Source organism: Larus michahellis, chromosome 13 (genome assembly GCF_964199755.1).
Source record: "Larus michahellis chromosome 13, bLarMic1.1, whole genome shotgun sequence".
NCBI classification, from domain to species: Eukaryota; Metazoa; Chordata; class Aves; order Charadriiformes; family Laridae; genus Larus; species Larus michahellis.
Genome location: NC_133908.1, coordinates 5,505,715 through 5,523,143, shown reverse-complemented (window position 1 = coordinate 5,523,143; position 17,429 = coordinate 5,505,715). Strand labels below are relative to the sequence as shown.

Sequence of the window (17,429 nt, the reverse complement as noted above, 5' to 3'; positions counted from 1 at the left end):
AAGAGGGAAGTCTGATGAAGTTGATTTTCCAAAACAGTAGAAGCGGAGAACACAAAGCCTGAAATTTGCAAACACGCCTCAAGTCAATTTCCGCACCTGCTTTTTCCAAGCCTAGGAGGACCTGCTCCACAATCTCACCTGTGTTTTGGAAACACGCTCATTCTACAAATAGGTGTCTATTACTAAGATGACTGCAGTTACGCGATCACTTCAACTAGCAATACCCAGGTCGCCAGAATAACACAGTGCTTTTTCCTGGTGGTGGCAAAAAAGGGTGGATGTAGAAACACTAGCTGCTAAGAGAAAAATACTGAAAGAAATGGTTAAGTTGGTAGTGGGGAATTTGAGAACCTTTTCTTTGCAATACATCAATTGTTGAACCCAAAGACAGGTCACACTTAAGTGCTGTATGTCCATTCGGTTCCTTGTTACTCCTGCTGAAAGACCTTCATGCCAGAATACAGAAAAATAATCAAGTATTTCTGGTTGGATTTGGAGATGGAGTTTCTGCTCTCCTGGCACTCAGAACAGTTGACAGCAAGGCTGAGGGATGGCACAGTCTTTTCTTTAAGTGCCTGAAGAAGCTCCAGGAAGACAGTTTTCTCCAGCCTGGAGCCCAGCCAGTGAGGGAATGGCATCTAAATCACTACTCAGGAACACATCCTCCCCACTACATAGATGCAAGTGACTGGAGTTCCTGCTGTTAAAATTCCACTGAAGCTTCACACAGTTATGGTCTAGAGCTTGATTTTGCTCTTAAAGACAGCCTTCATATAGATGCAGATAGCACTGTAATACTAAATCTAAAAATCAAACCCTGACTGAAATGAAATGTGCTACTGGAAAAGGAAATGGACTAATCAACAAATACCACTTAAATTAGCAAAACACATTGAGAGAGCATCCCAGGGATTCCATCTCACTGACATAGTATTAGAGAACCGAAGGATGGTTGTGCCCCAACCTCTTCTTATGCCCTTGCACGCAAAGGCTTAAGGGCATTCCCAGTACCGGACCAGTCCTTGCTAGATTAGAGAGTAAGATGTGGTATGACGTAGCCATGTGCAGAGAGAAAGAATCTTCTATTATTTGACAAATTGTTATGTAAAAATAGTAGCTAAAGACTGACCAGAAAGCCTTTACCTTACGAGGGCTGTCCATAAAGGTGGGTGTGATCGCAATGCTCCCACTCTCCGAAGGCTGCCCAGTGCTCTTCCCAGAAAGCATTGCTGCTTGTTGCTCCCCCAGTGTCCTAAAACAAAAGGAAGGAATCCAGAGTTTGTTCAAAGATACTCTGTGTCAGCTTCCACCTGGAAGCAACTGTTGCAGAGGAGTACTACTGTATTTTCAGACATTTACTTTCCCCACACTCTGAAGCACAGAGTCAATCCAATGTTCTGTAAATACTTTTTACACCACATAAACCACACAGACCCTTGAGCTTACTCAGTTTCATTATGCACGGTGTAATACTACCTTATCATTAAAAAATATGTATTTAACGACAACGTTTTGAATTGTGTTTACAGCGTATCAGGTATTAGTACTCTGAGTTTCTTTGAACAATTCTAGATCAATACTGAAAAAGAACCCCAGAAGTTTCACAGGTATTTTAATAGGTGTTCTCAGGGCAAACAAGCTGTTTTCTTTAGGCTATATTTGTTACCCAATGTTTATACTGAGACCACACAACTGGTGGTGTACTTCTGTACATTTATGTCCCAGCTAAGCTCTTCTTATGTGGATACAACTGTACTGGGAAATCACAAATAGATGCCAAATCTGATGTGTAATGGACTGAGAGGCTACTTAAAATGATGCTCCTTCTAAATAACCAGTCATTTACTTCTCTAGTCTCCATATTCCTTTCTAGTCTTTGGTATTCATTCTGTTAATGAGAACATAATACAAGGAAGTCACTGGAAAAACCCAGTATTTCCACAAGGATGCTAAAGAAGCAGAATCCCACATCCCTTTTTTCTAGACAAAGTTCCCCAAATCTGCGTTAGCCAGCTCAGGTGGAATATGGAGGAAGGATGTTCTAGTGCTCTTCACACAGCCAAGCTGTAGAGACTCACTTCTGACTGGCTTCCATCTGCAGCAGAGCTGAGAGTGCTGAGGTTCCCTTCTTCCCAATGGGAGGCCCGGGCTGCTCCAGAGAGTGGGTGGGAATTGGACCAGCAATCTGCAAGCCTTTCATGGCAGACCCTTTCTAACAAAGAAAAAATGAAAGCACAGACTTAGTCAAGCTAAGCTTGACTAGTAAGCAAGAACACAACACAGCACGTCAGCAGGGCTTTATTAGGCACCCTTTCAAAAGGGAGTTACACCCTGGGTATGCATGAAACAGAACAGCCTACCGCCTCGTGCGGGTGCCATTCTTAAAATGAGATGGATGTTATTTTGGAAAATGTGGGTTTGCTCACCCCATTCTGTGTGTGAACTGCAAGAGAATTTGACACACACTAACCAGTTTCTCATAACCCTCTTGAAACTGTTCACCAGGAATTCACCCGTATGATTCTCTTTTCACAATCCTTTCCTTAAGTCCACAGCACACAGTCAACCCAGCTAGAAGTTATCAGCTTAACTACCTCAGAGATCTCTTTTTATCAATTATCTGCATCACGAGGTGCAATAATGTGTCCAGGCCAACCATGTCCAGGGCACAAAGCAATGCACGTTTTCAAACAGGTGGTATCAGGCTTGTGGTAAGAGAAAATCAGCTGAGGAAAAAATAGAGTGCCAACAGGCTAAAGCACGGCTACGTGATGCAGAAGAGCTTGGCTTCTCACCGAGTGAGCTAACTGTTCTGATTCTGGTTCCAGCCACAGCAGCACGGGATACATATTCTAGGTAAGTTTAATTAGTTCAAGAATAGCAAGGTGTTAACAAAGCCATACCATTTGAAACGTGAAATAGTACCTCAGTCAGCACTACGCCTTATGTGTGGATCACCCACACATACACACACGTACAACCCCCCAGCTTGCTTGGGAGTGTCTCAGGGTCTCTCTGCGAATGCTTCATTAAATGGTTCAGATAAACTCAGCTTCTCACCCAACTAAAAGCTGACTCACTCGAATCATTCGATCAGATCGATGGCGTCGACGAATGCGGTTCAAACCCTCCACAAAGCGAATGAATCCATCCAGGAGCTGCCACTCCTCCTCATCAGACCGGGGCTTGTCACCGTACACATCACAGTGCACTTCTCCTTCCATAATGCGCTTTGTGGCACTGATGCAGGCAGGCAGAAGCAGAAAGCGGGTCCTCCAAAACTTCAGTGACTCAATAAGGCTGAAGGAACATGAAGGACAGTTCAGCACAGATTCCTACCAGAGATTTTACAGTAAGTAAAGTACATATCTATCTGCTGTAAATTTATGGTATAGTGGCAATCTCATTCTGCTATCCCTGAGCGAGAAAGAGCAGATATGCAAAGGAATGGGCAGCAATAGGAATGTCACTGGGAAGTATTAGAACACTGATATGGAGAAGAGTAAACAAGGCTATCTTCAGAGTAATTGTATCATAGAGATACATTTTCTTTTCCGTAAAAGATAGGCTACAAAGGCTTTTTCTCTAAAAATGAGTTAAGAAAAAGCAATTTTAAAGGTACACTTTAGAGTAGGAGGCATTTTGATTGAGACCTGAAAAGAAACAAAGATAAAGAAAAACTGGTTTTGTTGAGAGAAGATATCTAAAAGGCTATTGATAGAAGTGGAGATATTCCACATTGCTAATAAGAAGCCCTGCTTTGCATAGCTTAGGAGTAGGGCTACAGTCAAGCTAAGCCTAAGACTCATGCAAGCCTCCAACAGATTCAAACTAAATGGAATTTTTGAGTCAGATCCAGAATGAGTAAGAAGCCAAGAAAAGCATCTGTGTGGTACAAAATGCCATCATGTTTCTTTGCATTTATAGCAGAGGAAAAAAAACAGTTCACGCTGAATTTTGCGATCAAGACTTTGTATCAAAGATCAGATAATGCAACAGCAATGCAGAGTAAGATTCCTACAAGGCAACAGCTGCTAGCACCATACAAGTGAAAGCAGGCCAGTTACTCTCCCTGGAGCACTGAGGATCTGTGGGTTGAACTTGTTGAAGAAATTTCAGGTCAAAAAGGAAAAGAGGCAATTAGGACAGAACAGTCTGGATGGAAAAGGAGATCTCACCTGAAATCCTCAGAGCCAGCAGAGCAGATATACTGATCCAAGTAATTCCACTTGTACTCTTCTAGTCTCTCATGGGAAAATTCTACCCAGCAAGAGACAAATTCAGAGTCAGAGTGTGAGGGGCACAAGCTGTAAGTGTAGTTTATCTGAGCAGATTCGTATGGATACCTATAAGAGAAAATGCAAACATTAATCTCAGCACCATCAATAGCAGTGCTTCTCTTTTCCTGAAGAGAAAGAATGTTCTACAATATGTTCTTTCCAGCAAGTACAGGCAGCTGGAAAAGCATGTTCATCTGAACATTAATAGCAAACTGCTGACCCAGAGAGATACTCACTTTGGCAGGTATCGAGTCACAGTAATTATTTTGTCTTTTAATGTTACTTTGTGGAAAGTACGGCCCATACTCAGCCAATACTGATCTTCTTCCTCAGGTCGATTTCTTGATACAAGACCTAATTGTAAAAAGCAACACACACCCCCTTTCAGCTTACTGCAATAGTCAGAACTTTGCCAACAAACTGTACCTATAGAAAGAGACTCCAGAACTGGGCATCTGAACTCAAGACAAACTACAAGCCACCTTTCAGGCCACCTTTTTAAGGAACTTCTGTACAATGGGCCTATTGTTTTTACAGTTCAGATTTGCTACTATTATCACATCCGAAGAAGGGCATTCACAATCCATATACCCCCAACATACACCTTCTCTGGTCAGGACAACTAGAGAACAGACAATATGAAGTGCTGAGAAACTGGTGGGTGTGATGGTAAAGCTGGACTCCGCTTCTGTTTCCCCTCTGATTTATGCCTGGAACTAACCACTTAAGCTCAGCACTTTACCAAAGGAGCCTTGCTGCTCATTCCCAAACCAGTGAACAACAACCATATCCTATTCACGTGTATTCCCTGCTCTATGAACACTGTACTGCGCTGACTTGTCTGGAGAATATCCAGAAGAAAAAAAAAAAGTCAGAAGTCAAACAGTAAGTCAGATTCTCTCAAAGGAATACGATACCCTCTTAAACCACTCCAGCCCTCTGGCGTTTAACTAGGTTTAGCTGACTCATAGTTTCAGAACAGTGAAGCTTTACCTGTCCACCTGGGGCCTTCATAGCTATTTTAGAGTTAGGAAACTGCTTCTAGATACGTACATTTGGGAGCTTTGGGTCTGTCTTCTCCTAGAGATGTGCCAGCCCTGCAGTCACCACATGAATTGTGTTTAAGATGTATTCACCCCAACAGCACACAAGCCATATTTCATTTGGGTTCATCATCATGATTATGAGGACAGTTTCTTATTACAGTTCAAAAATCCTGCACCTGTCCCTTCACGGTGCAGCTGAGTTGTTTGTGCTGCCCCAGATCAGGCTCTCTCCCAGCAAAGATTTTCATGTAACCAAAAAAAAAAAAAAGAACAGGGGGCTTCAATGAGCACCTATGCCCAATTCACAGAGGTTATTGGGACTGGCAGAAGGAGAGAAAGACAAAAGACTGAATTGTCAACACGAAGTCACTCACCTCGACTGTAAAGGGGACTGCTGCTGAGCGGGGGTGGCACAGTTGTGGCTGGTTTCTGTGGTTTGGATTGCACAATAATTTGATAGCCTTGCATGAGACGCTGACAAATAAACTCCTCAAACACCTGTTGGGCTGTCATCTGCACTCCTTCCTCATCTCTCCTGAACACAAAGGTTAAGGAGACTAGAATAAGGAAGCTGACCACACACCTATTCTTAGCTCTGTGTTTCCTAATTGAGGATTTATGCCTGCACTGGGCTCCATGCAAGTGGAGCCCTCTGCCTGGGAAAACCAACCTGCAGGAACAGCATAGAAAAATGGGTACCTTTCTGTTTTAAATAGGTGATGATTAGCTGTCTGGTAATACTTATTAATGCTTTTGAAAGCACTTTTGCAACTAGTAACAAATTTGCTTACAACAGTTGTTAAACTTCCAATAAATTCACCAATGAACGCTTTTACAGCATTTTGCAGAGAATCTCAGTGCAGTTTGTAAATGTTCAGCAGAGCTCAGGACTGCAATGTGCAGGCAATGCTCCACCCGCTCCCACAGCAGGAAGTCTAGAGCAGAGAGAGATTAAAACACACATCACTACGGCATCTTATTACAACTACTTTTGCTCTGAACTTCGCCTTCCTGCTATAAAGGGACATTTGACATTTCTTTTAGGTGTTTCTTCATTAATCCTGTTATTGCCTATGCATTTCGATCACCCTGACTAATATTTTTGGCTTGTTCCCATAAAGCAGCAACATGAACAGGTTTTTTGGATGTCTTACAAGTTGTGCAAAGTTTGAAAAATGTTTAAGAAGATAAGACAGCTTCAGAAAAAAAACCAAACCAACCCTATTAAAGAATAGTTACCAGAGACCTCCAAGATAAGCTGAGAAGTTCTATTTATCCTGCCAACACTATATTCTTTAAACTAAATATCCCTGAAAGCGAAGATAAGCAGCTTAAACACTGGGCATACACAGGCATTTGCTCATGTAGTGTTTCCAAAATACTTCCTAGGAAATACATTAACAAAGATGACAGTCTGAGGTTGATTTTTGGATTGTAACAAAAAAGAACAAGAAAAGAGATGTAAAATTTTGTATGCAAACAATTTCTAATATTAAGTTTACAGAACACAATACTGTTGGATGGTAACATCAAAAAGGTGCAAAGTTACCACTGAAAAGAGAAAAATCAAATCTTAAGTATTCTGCTGCTAACCATGTTGGCAATTAATCTCTCTCTTGTACAGTCTCCAAAGCGTTCCTCTTCATCAACTGCACCTTAATCGACTGAATGCAAGTTACTTTACAGAGAAGGTAGCTGGCCAAACCTGTCAATGTCAGCTTCTGGGAGGAGATCATAGCAACCCTCAGTGTAATCATTTTGCAGACTCTGACGGTCGGGGAAGTAGTCCGTGGTAAGAGGGAGACACGCCGGAGTAGTGAGAGATTTCCAGTCCACTCCAACTGTACAACAGAAGCCTGGCACTACGGGGGGAGCAGACAGCGTCAGAACTGCCTCGTTGTATCATTGGGGGGCAGACAATGGGGGCATATATGGTCACCCATGAAAAAACAGGGTGCAGAGGAAGATGAAAGAAATGCATGAAGAGGAAAGTTAGAAAGAACGAGGGACAAAAACAGAGTTGGTGTAAAGTCAACAGGGACAAAAAGGAGGTGGAATGGGAACAGAAAAGGAAAATAGGACGGGAAGAAGGGAGGGAGAGAAAGAGACAGAGTTTGTTAAACAATGCAGTGCACATGCTAATTCAATCCCATCATGCAAATGGCATTCAAAGTTAATACATTTAATTTTCTGTTGATTGAAAGCTAGAGCTGACACAGCCACCGTTCTTTCAAAACTACGGCAAGTCAGGTGCAGTTACTCATTATTAATAAAACAGATCAACATTCCAAGTCTGAACAAGAAAATCAGACCAGCTTTGCATCCTAGACAACTGCAGGAGGAGCTGGGGACGAGGAGAGAAAGAACGACAGACCAGCCTCTTTCTGGAACAGTACAACAGCAGAAAAGAGAGCATTTCTACAGTTTAAAAACAGAAGACAGATCCAGAGGGGTGGGAAGACCAGAAAAATAGTAACTTGGAAAGCAATCCTTCCCCACACCCTTTCCTAGAGTTATGTTGCAGTTTTGAGATTACAGAGATCTAAAACTAGACATTGAAAAGCAAAAGCTAACTAAATTATATCGAATCATCAGTTCACTACTGCACTACATTCTAACTTGCCTCAAACGATCTATAGCAAGGCACTTGGCCAACTACTAATTCTGAACTTCCTGTCATCGAGCTCTTACAGACAGAAAGTTGTTTTACTATAAAAACATTATCATTAATGGCAGGAACACTGCACAAGAAAGCAATACAGGACGGACCACTATAAAGAAAATGTTTTCTTAACCAGTCACACACTTGCTTCTATATTAGATGAAGACAGATATTTCTCAGTAAACAGTATCAAATTCAGAAACTGACTGTATTACTTCTGCTTCAATTAGTTGATGCCAAGCAAACTTTTCATATTGAGAGGCAGATAAGAGTTCAGCAGCTTAAACTTTTTGCCTAATACTGTCTGGTAAGGGAAGAATTTCAAATGTAATATGACAACCAGTTTCACATATTCTTAAGAGATATAGAACTGCCATCACAGTGCGACACAGTACAGAGAGATCCTGCAAATTACTGCAGGGCAAAATAAACTACTGCCAAAAGCCAAGAAGGCTCCTCAGTTTCTTGACTACCACCTCCTGATGCCTCTACATATGTAACGTCCTTTCCCTCCCTATCTTCCCACCTATGCAAACTCTCTTCCAAACCTTTCTCCTGCTTACTTGGATCCGGAGAGTTAGAGACAGCATCTTCCAAGGAATCCCTGTTCTGAGTTTTGAGGTTCATCCCTACAGAAAGAAATATGTATTTTACTTTAAGCAACTATGCACTTCACTTTCATTTCAAATAAAAATAAATCAAAAGCATGCAAATGTTTTAAGAATATGGCATTTCTCTCCTTGGAAAGAACTCGGGGTTCTGCACTGCAGAAAAATACACAAAGCCAACTAATGAGAAAAAAAAAAGACATCTTGGATAAAATTCAAACATCTCATTAGATGTGTTCAGCAGCTAAAAAACAAGCAAAAACAAACTCCCCAAAATAGTGAAATGCATCTTGAAAAGTAGATGCCATAAAAAAGCAAATAACAAAAAAAGAAGAGTCATCTGAAATCACTTAGCTTGCTAATCTCAAGGTCTCAGCACCTAAGTACTTTTAAATACATTCAGTACCCAAAAGCAAGGTCTTTTTACTTGGTTTTCTTATTTTATGAACAAGGAATAAGTTAAGAGAAAGAATTTCATAGAACATAGAAGCAGCAAGAAAGGAAATCAAAACAGACTTTCACCTGGTGGGAGAAGAGAACCCATATATAAGATCCTAATTAACTAAGACTCTAAAAAGTCTAAGTAATATATAAAAATCATGATACAGATTTACTCCAATTCCAACATTTTTAAGCACAAACTACCAGTACGCATTTCACCTCTCTGCCAGGGGGCTGGGAGAAAACAAAGCAAACAGTCACTCTTCCTGATTCAGCAAATACAAAAATTTGAAAAGTGTTAATTAAGCCCCTATTAATTTGGTGCCCCTAAATAGGTCCAATGTATTAATTACAGACTGTTTAAAACTACCATGTTGTGAAAAGGCAGCAACTTCCATTATGTTTCAACTTGTAAGATATACCTCAGTGCATAGTTCACTAAGAGAGAATAGTAACAAAGTTTTTATTCATTGTGAAAGGAGATAAAATGACAGCTATCGAAGAGACGCTCAGTTTTGATCAAAATTCAGTTTATTTGGTTTATAGTAATGTAAATAAAGACTAATGAGGGACTTAAGACCAATGAAAATTTATATTTAAGTTTTGACATAGGACTTAAGACAGTATGATTTTTTTTCATTGTCAAATAGATTCGTTCTAAGCAGCCTATCAGCCTGGAAACTAAAACTACAGCTCAACAAACACTAAGCCAACACGATGCTATGGTACCCCTTGACCAGTTCTTCCTAGTCCCCATTTCACACGTTTGCTGTGTTTGCATCAATATTTGTGTAGTTACAGTGAAACAATCCACACAGCAAAGAGAAACTCCAGTTACTCTTCATTTGGATCAGATCCCTGAGCTGGTTCATCATGTAGCTGTATAAACAGCTCATGTGGCACATGAGAGGAAATGAGCAGCTAAGGAGACAAGAAAAATTGTTGGCTGAAAAGGCATTTATCAAAATACAAATTTCAGGAAGCCTCCATATATTTAAAAGGAGCCATTTTTATAAAACTACCTTACGTAGATTTATCCAGGAAACTGATATCAACATCGTAGCTGTTACTCTAAACAGCATTTACTAGCAGAAAGGATGGTTATCTGCTTCCATGATGATGCCAGTAAAACAGCAGAGAAGCTGGCTCAAATTGACATTCATCTCTCACCAACTGCGCTGATGCCATCTGCCATCTACTTAGGGAATTGCAACAAGATTTATTTGCTCTGAACGATCATCTACCATCTGCTGGACAATAGAGACAACATACTGAATGTCAATGTAAATAGACGGGGTAATTGTTCACTGTGAAGCCCATGTTGCAGCAAAACATGCTGTGGGCAGCAGGGGAGAACCAGACTCACTGAGAAATCATATTTTTGGAAATAAAATAAAAAGAGAAAAAAGAACTGTTTCATTTCACAGGTGACTCAAACCATAAGGGAGAAACATAAGTCAAATCACTGAGTCACAGTGTGTCAGCTACAGATGGCTGAGGGCGTTTAGTCAGGGAAGGTGCTCATAACAACTTTCAAAGACAGACACAGATTAATTTCCACCACATACGTGATTTATACCCAATCTACAGACACAAAAAGCTTCTATAAAATGCAAGCATGTTTATTGCCAGGATATGCTTTGCACCTACATTGCGCAAATTGTATCCAGCAGCTGAAATGCAGTTTAGCAATTGCGAGAATAAAAAAAGTCTATATGGAAAGCAGAAAAAAAAGAAAGAAAAAAAATTAAATGTATTCAGATGAAATCCAGGGAAGGAAACAATAAAATCACTGTAATGCAACTACGCGAACACAAGACAAGAGAGACAAGAAAATTAAGTCTGCTGACTTCTTTATGGCTCTTCAAGGTATGTGCATAGGGGAAAACCTATTTGTTTTCATTCAAATGTAATTCAGAAGGGTGAATTTGTTTTAAAAAATAATCTTTAAATTGGTTTTGAAATAAGAACAGGAGTCTTGAATGCTAGAGTCCAAAAGATCAATTTTTTTCCTCCATGTGCCTATCTAAAAGCATGACCATAAAATCAGAAGGTAGGCTGCAAAAAAACAGACAACGCAACAGAACGCTTAGTGTGGCGTGTTGTTCCACTTACAGAATTCAAAAGAAATGTTGAGAATCTCCACTAATTCAGGTGTCTGGGTAAGGTAAGAAAGACAGTGCTAATGTTCAACTGAAAATACAGACATGTGTCTTCTCTCAAAAATGCAATGAAATATTTGGGGCTATATGAGTAACATTTAGTATAAGCAGTGCCGTGTTCGAAGTGCTTAAAACCTGGAGAAAGTGCATTTGTACATAGTGACAAGAAATGCTAGAACACCCTGAATCCCAGAACTTAGCATGCAAAATAAACCTGCTTTTTTACAGCTTCTCTCAAAACCTAGATACGACCAAACCTCATTCTTTCTAACAGTTTGCATATGTAAAATATATATATTCAAAGAAGTTTCTTAAACCAAAGGGTGACACGCTAAGGCAACCCCCCCCAGGAAAAAAAAAAAAAAAAAAAAAAGAGTTCTGAACACCACCAGTGCGTATTTAGTTACTTTTTGTGTCTGAACATCAGTGCTTTATTATGGAACTAAGCAACTGCCCAAGAGCTTATCATATGTAAACAATTAGCATCTTTCTCTACTAAAGTTTGTAAGACACACCTAGAGAAGTTAAATAAAAAAAATCCAACCAAAACCAACAAATCAACCCAATAAACTACCGCATACCAAAAAGCCCAAGTAAGAGCATTAACAGGTCACTCAAAGTTAAAAACTGTTTTTCCATTATTGATTCTTTCTCCTTTGTAACGCCCGATCCATCCACCTTCCGTGACTTCTGGCTCTATTAACTTGTCACTACTAATAAGGAAGGGCCTTCTCTCCCAGCTTCTTGCTCTACCACTACTTTGTTACCTGCACCGTTGCTGCCAGCCAGACCATTAGAATACTCTTCTGTTCCGCTGAAGCTCAGGAAAGAGGCACTGTCACCTGGATGCCGAGAGCTGACATGTCTGGAGAAAAACAAAATAGCCTGTATTATACAAGTTTTCCTCACTCATGCCATTCCTTGCTTTTAACAAGAGTTGATGTAACAAATACCAAGTAATCAGCCTGCTGTCTCAGCCGAGCCAGTGGCGAAACCATGTGCTCAATGATGTTTGCAGAGATGGTAACAGGCACAAAAGCAGCACAGAAGGCTGTAACAACATTCCGTATCCACCCATACTGTTTGTTCTTTGCCTCTAGCAATAACCGACTTAATATCTCTGCAGGACAGTGGAGAACCAGCTACTCGTATACCTCCCCGGAGAGAAATAAAACTTAGCTAGTTATTTACAGATCTCATTTCATGGCCTATAAAACCAATATTCCAGACCGAATAAATTGCTTTGGATGAGTACGTCATCCAGAGAGACCACAAAGACATCAAGAAAAAGAATTATCAAGAATATGACACAAGAGATTGACGTTAATGACAAGATACTTGAACACGCTAGGATGTACTTATGAAGTCATAAAAAGGCGATACATTTTTTAAAAGTAGGACTAGAGAACAAAGTTGGTGAAGATGATGTCATATTAAAACTATGCAACACAAAGCGATTGGAGTATTCTAAAGGACAATACAAAGTACAACATACGGCAACAATTTCCTTACAAAAGAAAAAGAAAAAAAGAAAGAATAATTAAGCTGTGCCATTTCCTGAAGGACTGCTTGAAGGTAGCAAGAAAAAAACAACTCTGAAAATGAAAAAGGCAGAGGATACCAGCAGCGTGCCCCCACTCACCCTGGACATCCAGAAACAACAGGTAACACGAATTTCTATAAGCATGCAAGAGGAAAGGAACACATAGCAGGAAAGATACAAAAGTTAATGATGAAAGAAAACAAACAAACGAAAACACTTACTGGCAATTCTAAAGTGCCTAAGCTACCAAAATGCTTTTGGCAGACAACATTTAATAATGAGTGAAAAACATGGACAAAGTGTTGTCAATGAAAGAATAATCAGATAAAAAATGGGTAAGACAGTATCTGGAGAGTGCAGAACAACTGTGCAGCTTGAAAAATGGCCTAGGTGAACAATCTGATTTCTCTCACTGTAAAAACAGCCTCCCCACAACTACGCCACATCCAGTAACACAGGGATCTTTTTTGCTTCTCAGAGACAGCAATTAATATAAGCTTCCAATGCTGACTGAAACTTGGTTGTGTTTTTTTTTTTTTTTTTTTCTTTTAAATGAAAACTATTTTACAAACATAGGTACTTTCATTTGTAATCCATCCCTGATGTTTTTGGTGGCTGTACTGAACAGATAGCACTGAAATCGTTCAACAGTTACTGTGAGGCAAAGCTACGCTTTGTGATAAAAAGTGTTCTATTCTGGGATGAAGATCACGGCTATTGGGATAAGAAGTCAAGAATTAAAGACACAGGCTTTTAGAAGGCAATTTTGAACAGTTCCATGAAAGATGCATTGTATTGCTTGTGCACTGCAAACTCTCTGTGATGAACTACCACCTTCCCCAAATAAGGGGAGGTAAACCATCTCCAGCCTTGCCAAGAGGTCTTCCTATCTCATAATAAAAGTATATACTGCATATGTGGTTGTGATCCTTAATAACTTTTTAACTGTAACTTATATAAAATCTTAAGGAAAAGGGACGTTCATGCAAAGTCTACACAAATTCATCCTAAGGACCTCACCTGCCAGTTGCCTCATGGTAAGCCAGCTCCAGCAGCTCAGCAGAGGAATGTGTCAAATCCTGCTGCCCATTGCCCTGCATTTCTGCCATATTCTGACGGGTTTGATGATGGATCTGGATAGCTTCTCCCGAGGGACCTGCACAGTTACAGTTTGATCATTAATTACCACATCTGCATTCATTCCTCAGTTGCTTGTACCCTCTTTTTGTCAACAACACAGGCAATGCTAACTAATGGAAATTAAGAAAGCATGTTTACGAAATCTTCAAAGACTTCAACCTCTGGCATCTTCTCTGAAGGCAGAGAAGCAGAATATTCTTTTAAACAATTTTGGAGGGTCTACTTACAAGGCGCTAAACAAATATGAGAACAATTCAGCATCTGAAAGTCAACCCAAATTACAGTTATGATTCACTTCAACAGCCTCCATCTACTGTAAGACTGTTCCACAGTACCTGATGTGCTTCAAGTTTGCCACCGGACAGTAACATTTTCAAGAAGAGGATCTCTGATTTATCAAGCCTATACACTTAGTTCAGCCTGTTACAGCACAGAGACGTTAAGTCACCAGAGTTCACGTTGGTTCTCTTGTTGTTAGTGCTTGGACAAGGAAAAAGTAAGAGCAATCTAATACGCTATGAAACAGACTCACCCACAGGAAAAGTGTGCATCCAGCGCCTCCGGTTAGATGTGAGTTTCATGGGCATGCGGGATGGGGCAAAGGGGTTTATCAGTGCCCGCTGGGGCGTGTATCCCCCAGGCCGGATGTGCAGCATGGATTCTGCACTGCCAACGTGGAACCTCCCAGGGGCACTGGAGTCACGTTGCTGAGACTCCAGCATGTTCTCAAGGACATCTAGAAAACACAACTTAAAGTCAGCGTGAGACCACGAGAAGCCAAGCAGAAGAGAATGAATTGCTTCAGGATATAAGGATTCCCCAGGGTAAGTGGGAATAGGAGTGCGGGGGAGTAGACAGGGAGAGAAGCTGAAAGGAATTTCAATACAGTCTACAAGTTACGACATAACCAAGAATCCAGACAAGAAAGAATATTATTTCATCTGCCATTACAGCACTGCTGTACGCTCTGTCACTTTATACTAATGAAGCTGTAAAGAAACCACTTCTTCAGTCAACTATGAAGAATTAGTCAGAGCTTTGAGAATTCCTGAGAAATCAAAAGACTGTCACACCAGAAACATCAGGATGAGTACCAAAGGCACAGCAGAAGCTACCACTGAGCAACATATGCCTTTTTTGTAACATTCAGATTTAACCACTGAAATAAGGGATTACTTCAAGGAGACGTGGGGCACGATCTCAGCTAGCAGTTAGTCATTAGTCTTCAATGTAGGACAGAAATGTGGGTATTTAGAAATAGAAGAGAGAAATAGAGCAGATGACTAAGCAGAAATTACTCTGTTCAACAAATGGAAATCCCAAAGAGAAGGACGGGTCTCATTTACCACTCTATACTGCCAACTAGAACCTGTGAAAAACCTCAATTACTCTGACTCTTCCCACCCCACCAGTCCTATTCCACACACATCCCCACACAGTTGCACACCTTCAGCTGGGTCACAACTAAAGGAGTTACAGAAATACAAAAAAGTGTATATTAACTGACAACAGGGGAAAACATGAAAGGTAAATGTAATGCGAAGTACTCTACGTAGCAGTTCCGCACCAGTAAATCTAATTCTTGTAACAGGATAAATATGGTATCAGGTGTCATACAGCATGAATGGAAAAAAAAAAAAAAAACCACACAAACCACACATAAAGAGCCTTCAGGGACAGATTTTTACAGAAGATCAAGCAATTGCAGGAGGAACGCAATTTACCTAGAAACGAGCTGGGTTCATGGAAGATACTGCATACTGTCCGAGAACAAAATTAAATTGGAAGGAAAAAAAGGAAACTGTGAGTACTGCTAACATACCAAGACAGCTCAGCAGTACGGTGTGTCAAAAGGAAGGATCTGGAAAGTGACTCTTAATGACAACAAATCCCCATAGAGAGAAGTTATAAGCAGGGTCCCCCAGGGCTCACTACTAAGACCAATTCTCATTTGACAGATTATAGGTGACCTGGATAATAAAAAGTTACTTGTATATGTCCACATTTGCAGGCAGGCACCGGAGAATAGTCAAATATTAGAGAAGGCAATAGACAAGGGAAAAGAGCAAATCAGTGTCAGGACACTTCTATTTAGGACAAGCCAATAAAAAAAGCAATGGAATTGGACAAGGATAACAAAGGGAGAATGCACAGCCAAGCCATAGCTGGAGCTGCAGAAAAGGTGTACAATGAACGCTAACGTAAGCACCATCTCCTCTGTGCTGGCCTGGCAGTGGCCAACACAAACTTCCACCTACTCCCTCCCCTGTCACCACCCAATGCACTTTTCCCATCTGCCCCAGGCTAACCTCTGGTGCTGGTATAGCCCAAAGAGCTGCTGACTTCACACTGGTGCAGATGAGGCCGTGGGATCATCAGGATGTTGGAGATCTTGCCCAGTGAGCTGTCATCAGAAGCCTGGCTCCTCACCTCCTCTGGGGGCAGCGTGCGGCTCTGCAGAGAAGGGCTGCATGAGACGTCATAGGAACTAGAGCTCTTTCTGGTACGACTTTCTCTCTCCCTCACAGACCTGCTGAAAACAAAGAATTATGTCCAGTGATATGTAAAACAGATTCATTCCTCAGTTATCAAGGGACTTGAGCAGGCCCAAGTCATGTAAGAGAGTCAATACTCAACAGGTGAGCTCAAGAAGAGGACTACAAGGAAGTTACCAGTTTTTTTTGACTATGTGGGTACTACATAGTTTTTGTGCATCATACAACAGAAGAACAGAACTTCAAAAAGCTTCCAGCACAACGTCTGTGAAAAGAGCATGCTCGACTCCTTCTGCAATTGTACAGACACCACACCAAGCTGGTAATACAGATATGGTCTACAAGATACTAGACTCGAGCCTACAGTGCTAGGAACACATAGGTATAGGGAACGTACTTGGAATTATTAACTACTAAACTGCATTGGCATCTTCCAGCATGGATTTCTACAAGCATCTCCTATCAACAAGTGAGTGCACGTGCACAGTTTCCTCAGATTTAGGCAATACTACTGAAAGGAGGAAAGTAAAAAATACTTGAAGTTCATCAAACCCATGTTCTTTAAAAAGCACTAAAATTTATAGGTCGTTCAATGAATCTGGCCAGGACCTGAGGATAATTAGTCTTTCTTCTCACAGGAAAGGCCACGGAATATTTGAGAACCTGCACTCAGCTTCTCTGATTCTTCTCTCGTTCAGAAAAGCATCATTTTCAGGGAATGTTCCCCACCACTCTGGTCCAGTACCAGTTACTAAGCAGTGCATCAAACTAGTGTCATTTCTACAACTGTAGGTCTATTGTGCAAGTACTTTCTCACCCAGCTTGCAAAATCTGCTGGGAACTACTTCAGACAAAATTAATGATGTAGGGAAAAAGTATACTTATGCCTTTTCCTAGATCCCACACACTATCTTAGCAGTAAAATACCAGACAACTGGCCATAAATACTAGCTACAGATAAAGCTTTTTGTTCAATTGTAAGCATGTGGAGCTTAATTCTCCTTATATTTCTCAAAGCATTTTACACAACAAGAAATACACCGTAACACGGC

The 17,429-nt window shown here is 40.7% G+C and overlaps 1 protein-coding gene across 19 annotated transcripts in view; it reads right to left on the bottom strand.

The window, feature by feature from the left end:
• Nucleotides 1-17,429, bottom strand: part of DEPDC5 (DEP domain containing 5, GATOR1 subcomplex subunit) — a 46,661-nt gene that overhangs the window by 15,505 nt on the left and 13,727 nt on the right. For 6 of the 19 annotated variants that reach the window (XR_012589752.1, XR_012589753.1, XM_074606238.1 and 3 more), the window contains exons 21-33: nucleotides 16,192-16,415; nucleotides 14,415-14,618; nucleotides 13,763-13,898; nucleotides 11,967-12,064; nucleotides 8,552-8,617; nucleotides 7,639-7,710; nucleotides 7,032-7,188; nucleotides 5,701-5,861; nucleotides 4,517-4,634; nucleotides 4,179-4,346; nucleotides 3,081-3,300; nucleotides 2,079-2,212; nucleotides 1,144-1,252 (exon numbers count right to left, since the gene is read on the bottom strand). Coding sequence is in view for 17 of the 19 variants with exons in the window: in XM_074606238.1 (XP_074462339.1) it covers nucleotides 1,144-1,252; nucleotides 2,079-2,212; nucleotides 3,081-3,300; nucleotides 4,179-4,346; nucleotides 4,517-4,634; nucleotides 5,701-5,861; nucleotides 7,032-7,188; nucleotides 7,639-7,710; nucleotides 8,552-8,617; nucleotides 11,967-12,064; nucleotides 13,763-13,898; nucleotides 14,415-14,618; nucleotides 16,192-16,415 (1,867 nt within the window). In the remaining 2 variants the exon portion in view is untranslated. Of the gene's footprint in view, nucleotides 1-1,143; nucleotides 1,253-2,078; nucleotides 2,213-3,080; nucleotides 3,301-4,178; nucleotides 4,347-4,516; nucleotides 4,635-5,700; nucleotides 5,862-7,031; nucleotides 7,216-7,638; nucleotides 7,711-8,551; nucleotides 8,618-11,966; nucleotides 12,065-13,762; nucleotides 13,899-14,414; nucleotides 14,619-16,191; nucleotides 16,416-17,429 lie in introns of all 19 variants that reach the window. The other 13 variants (XM_074606240.1, XM_074606239.1, XM_074606247.1 and 10 more) reach the window with 5 other exon arrangements.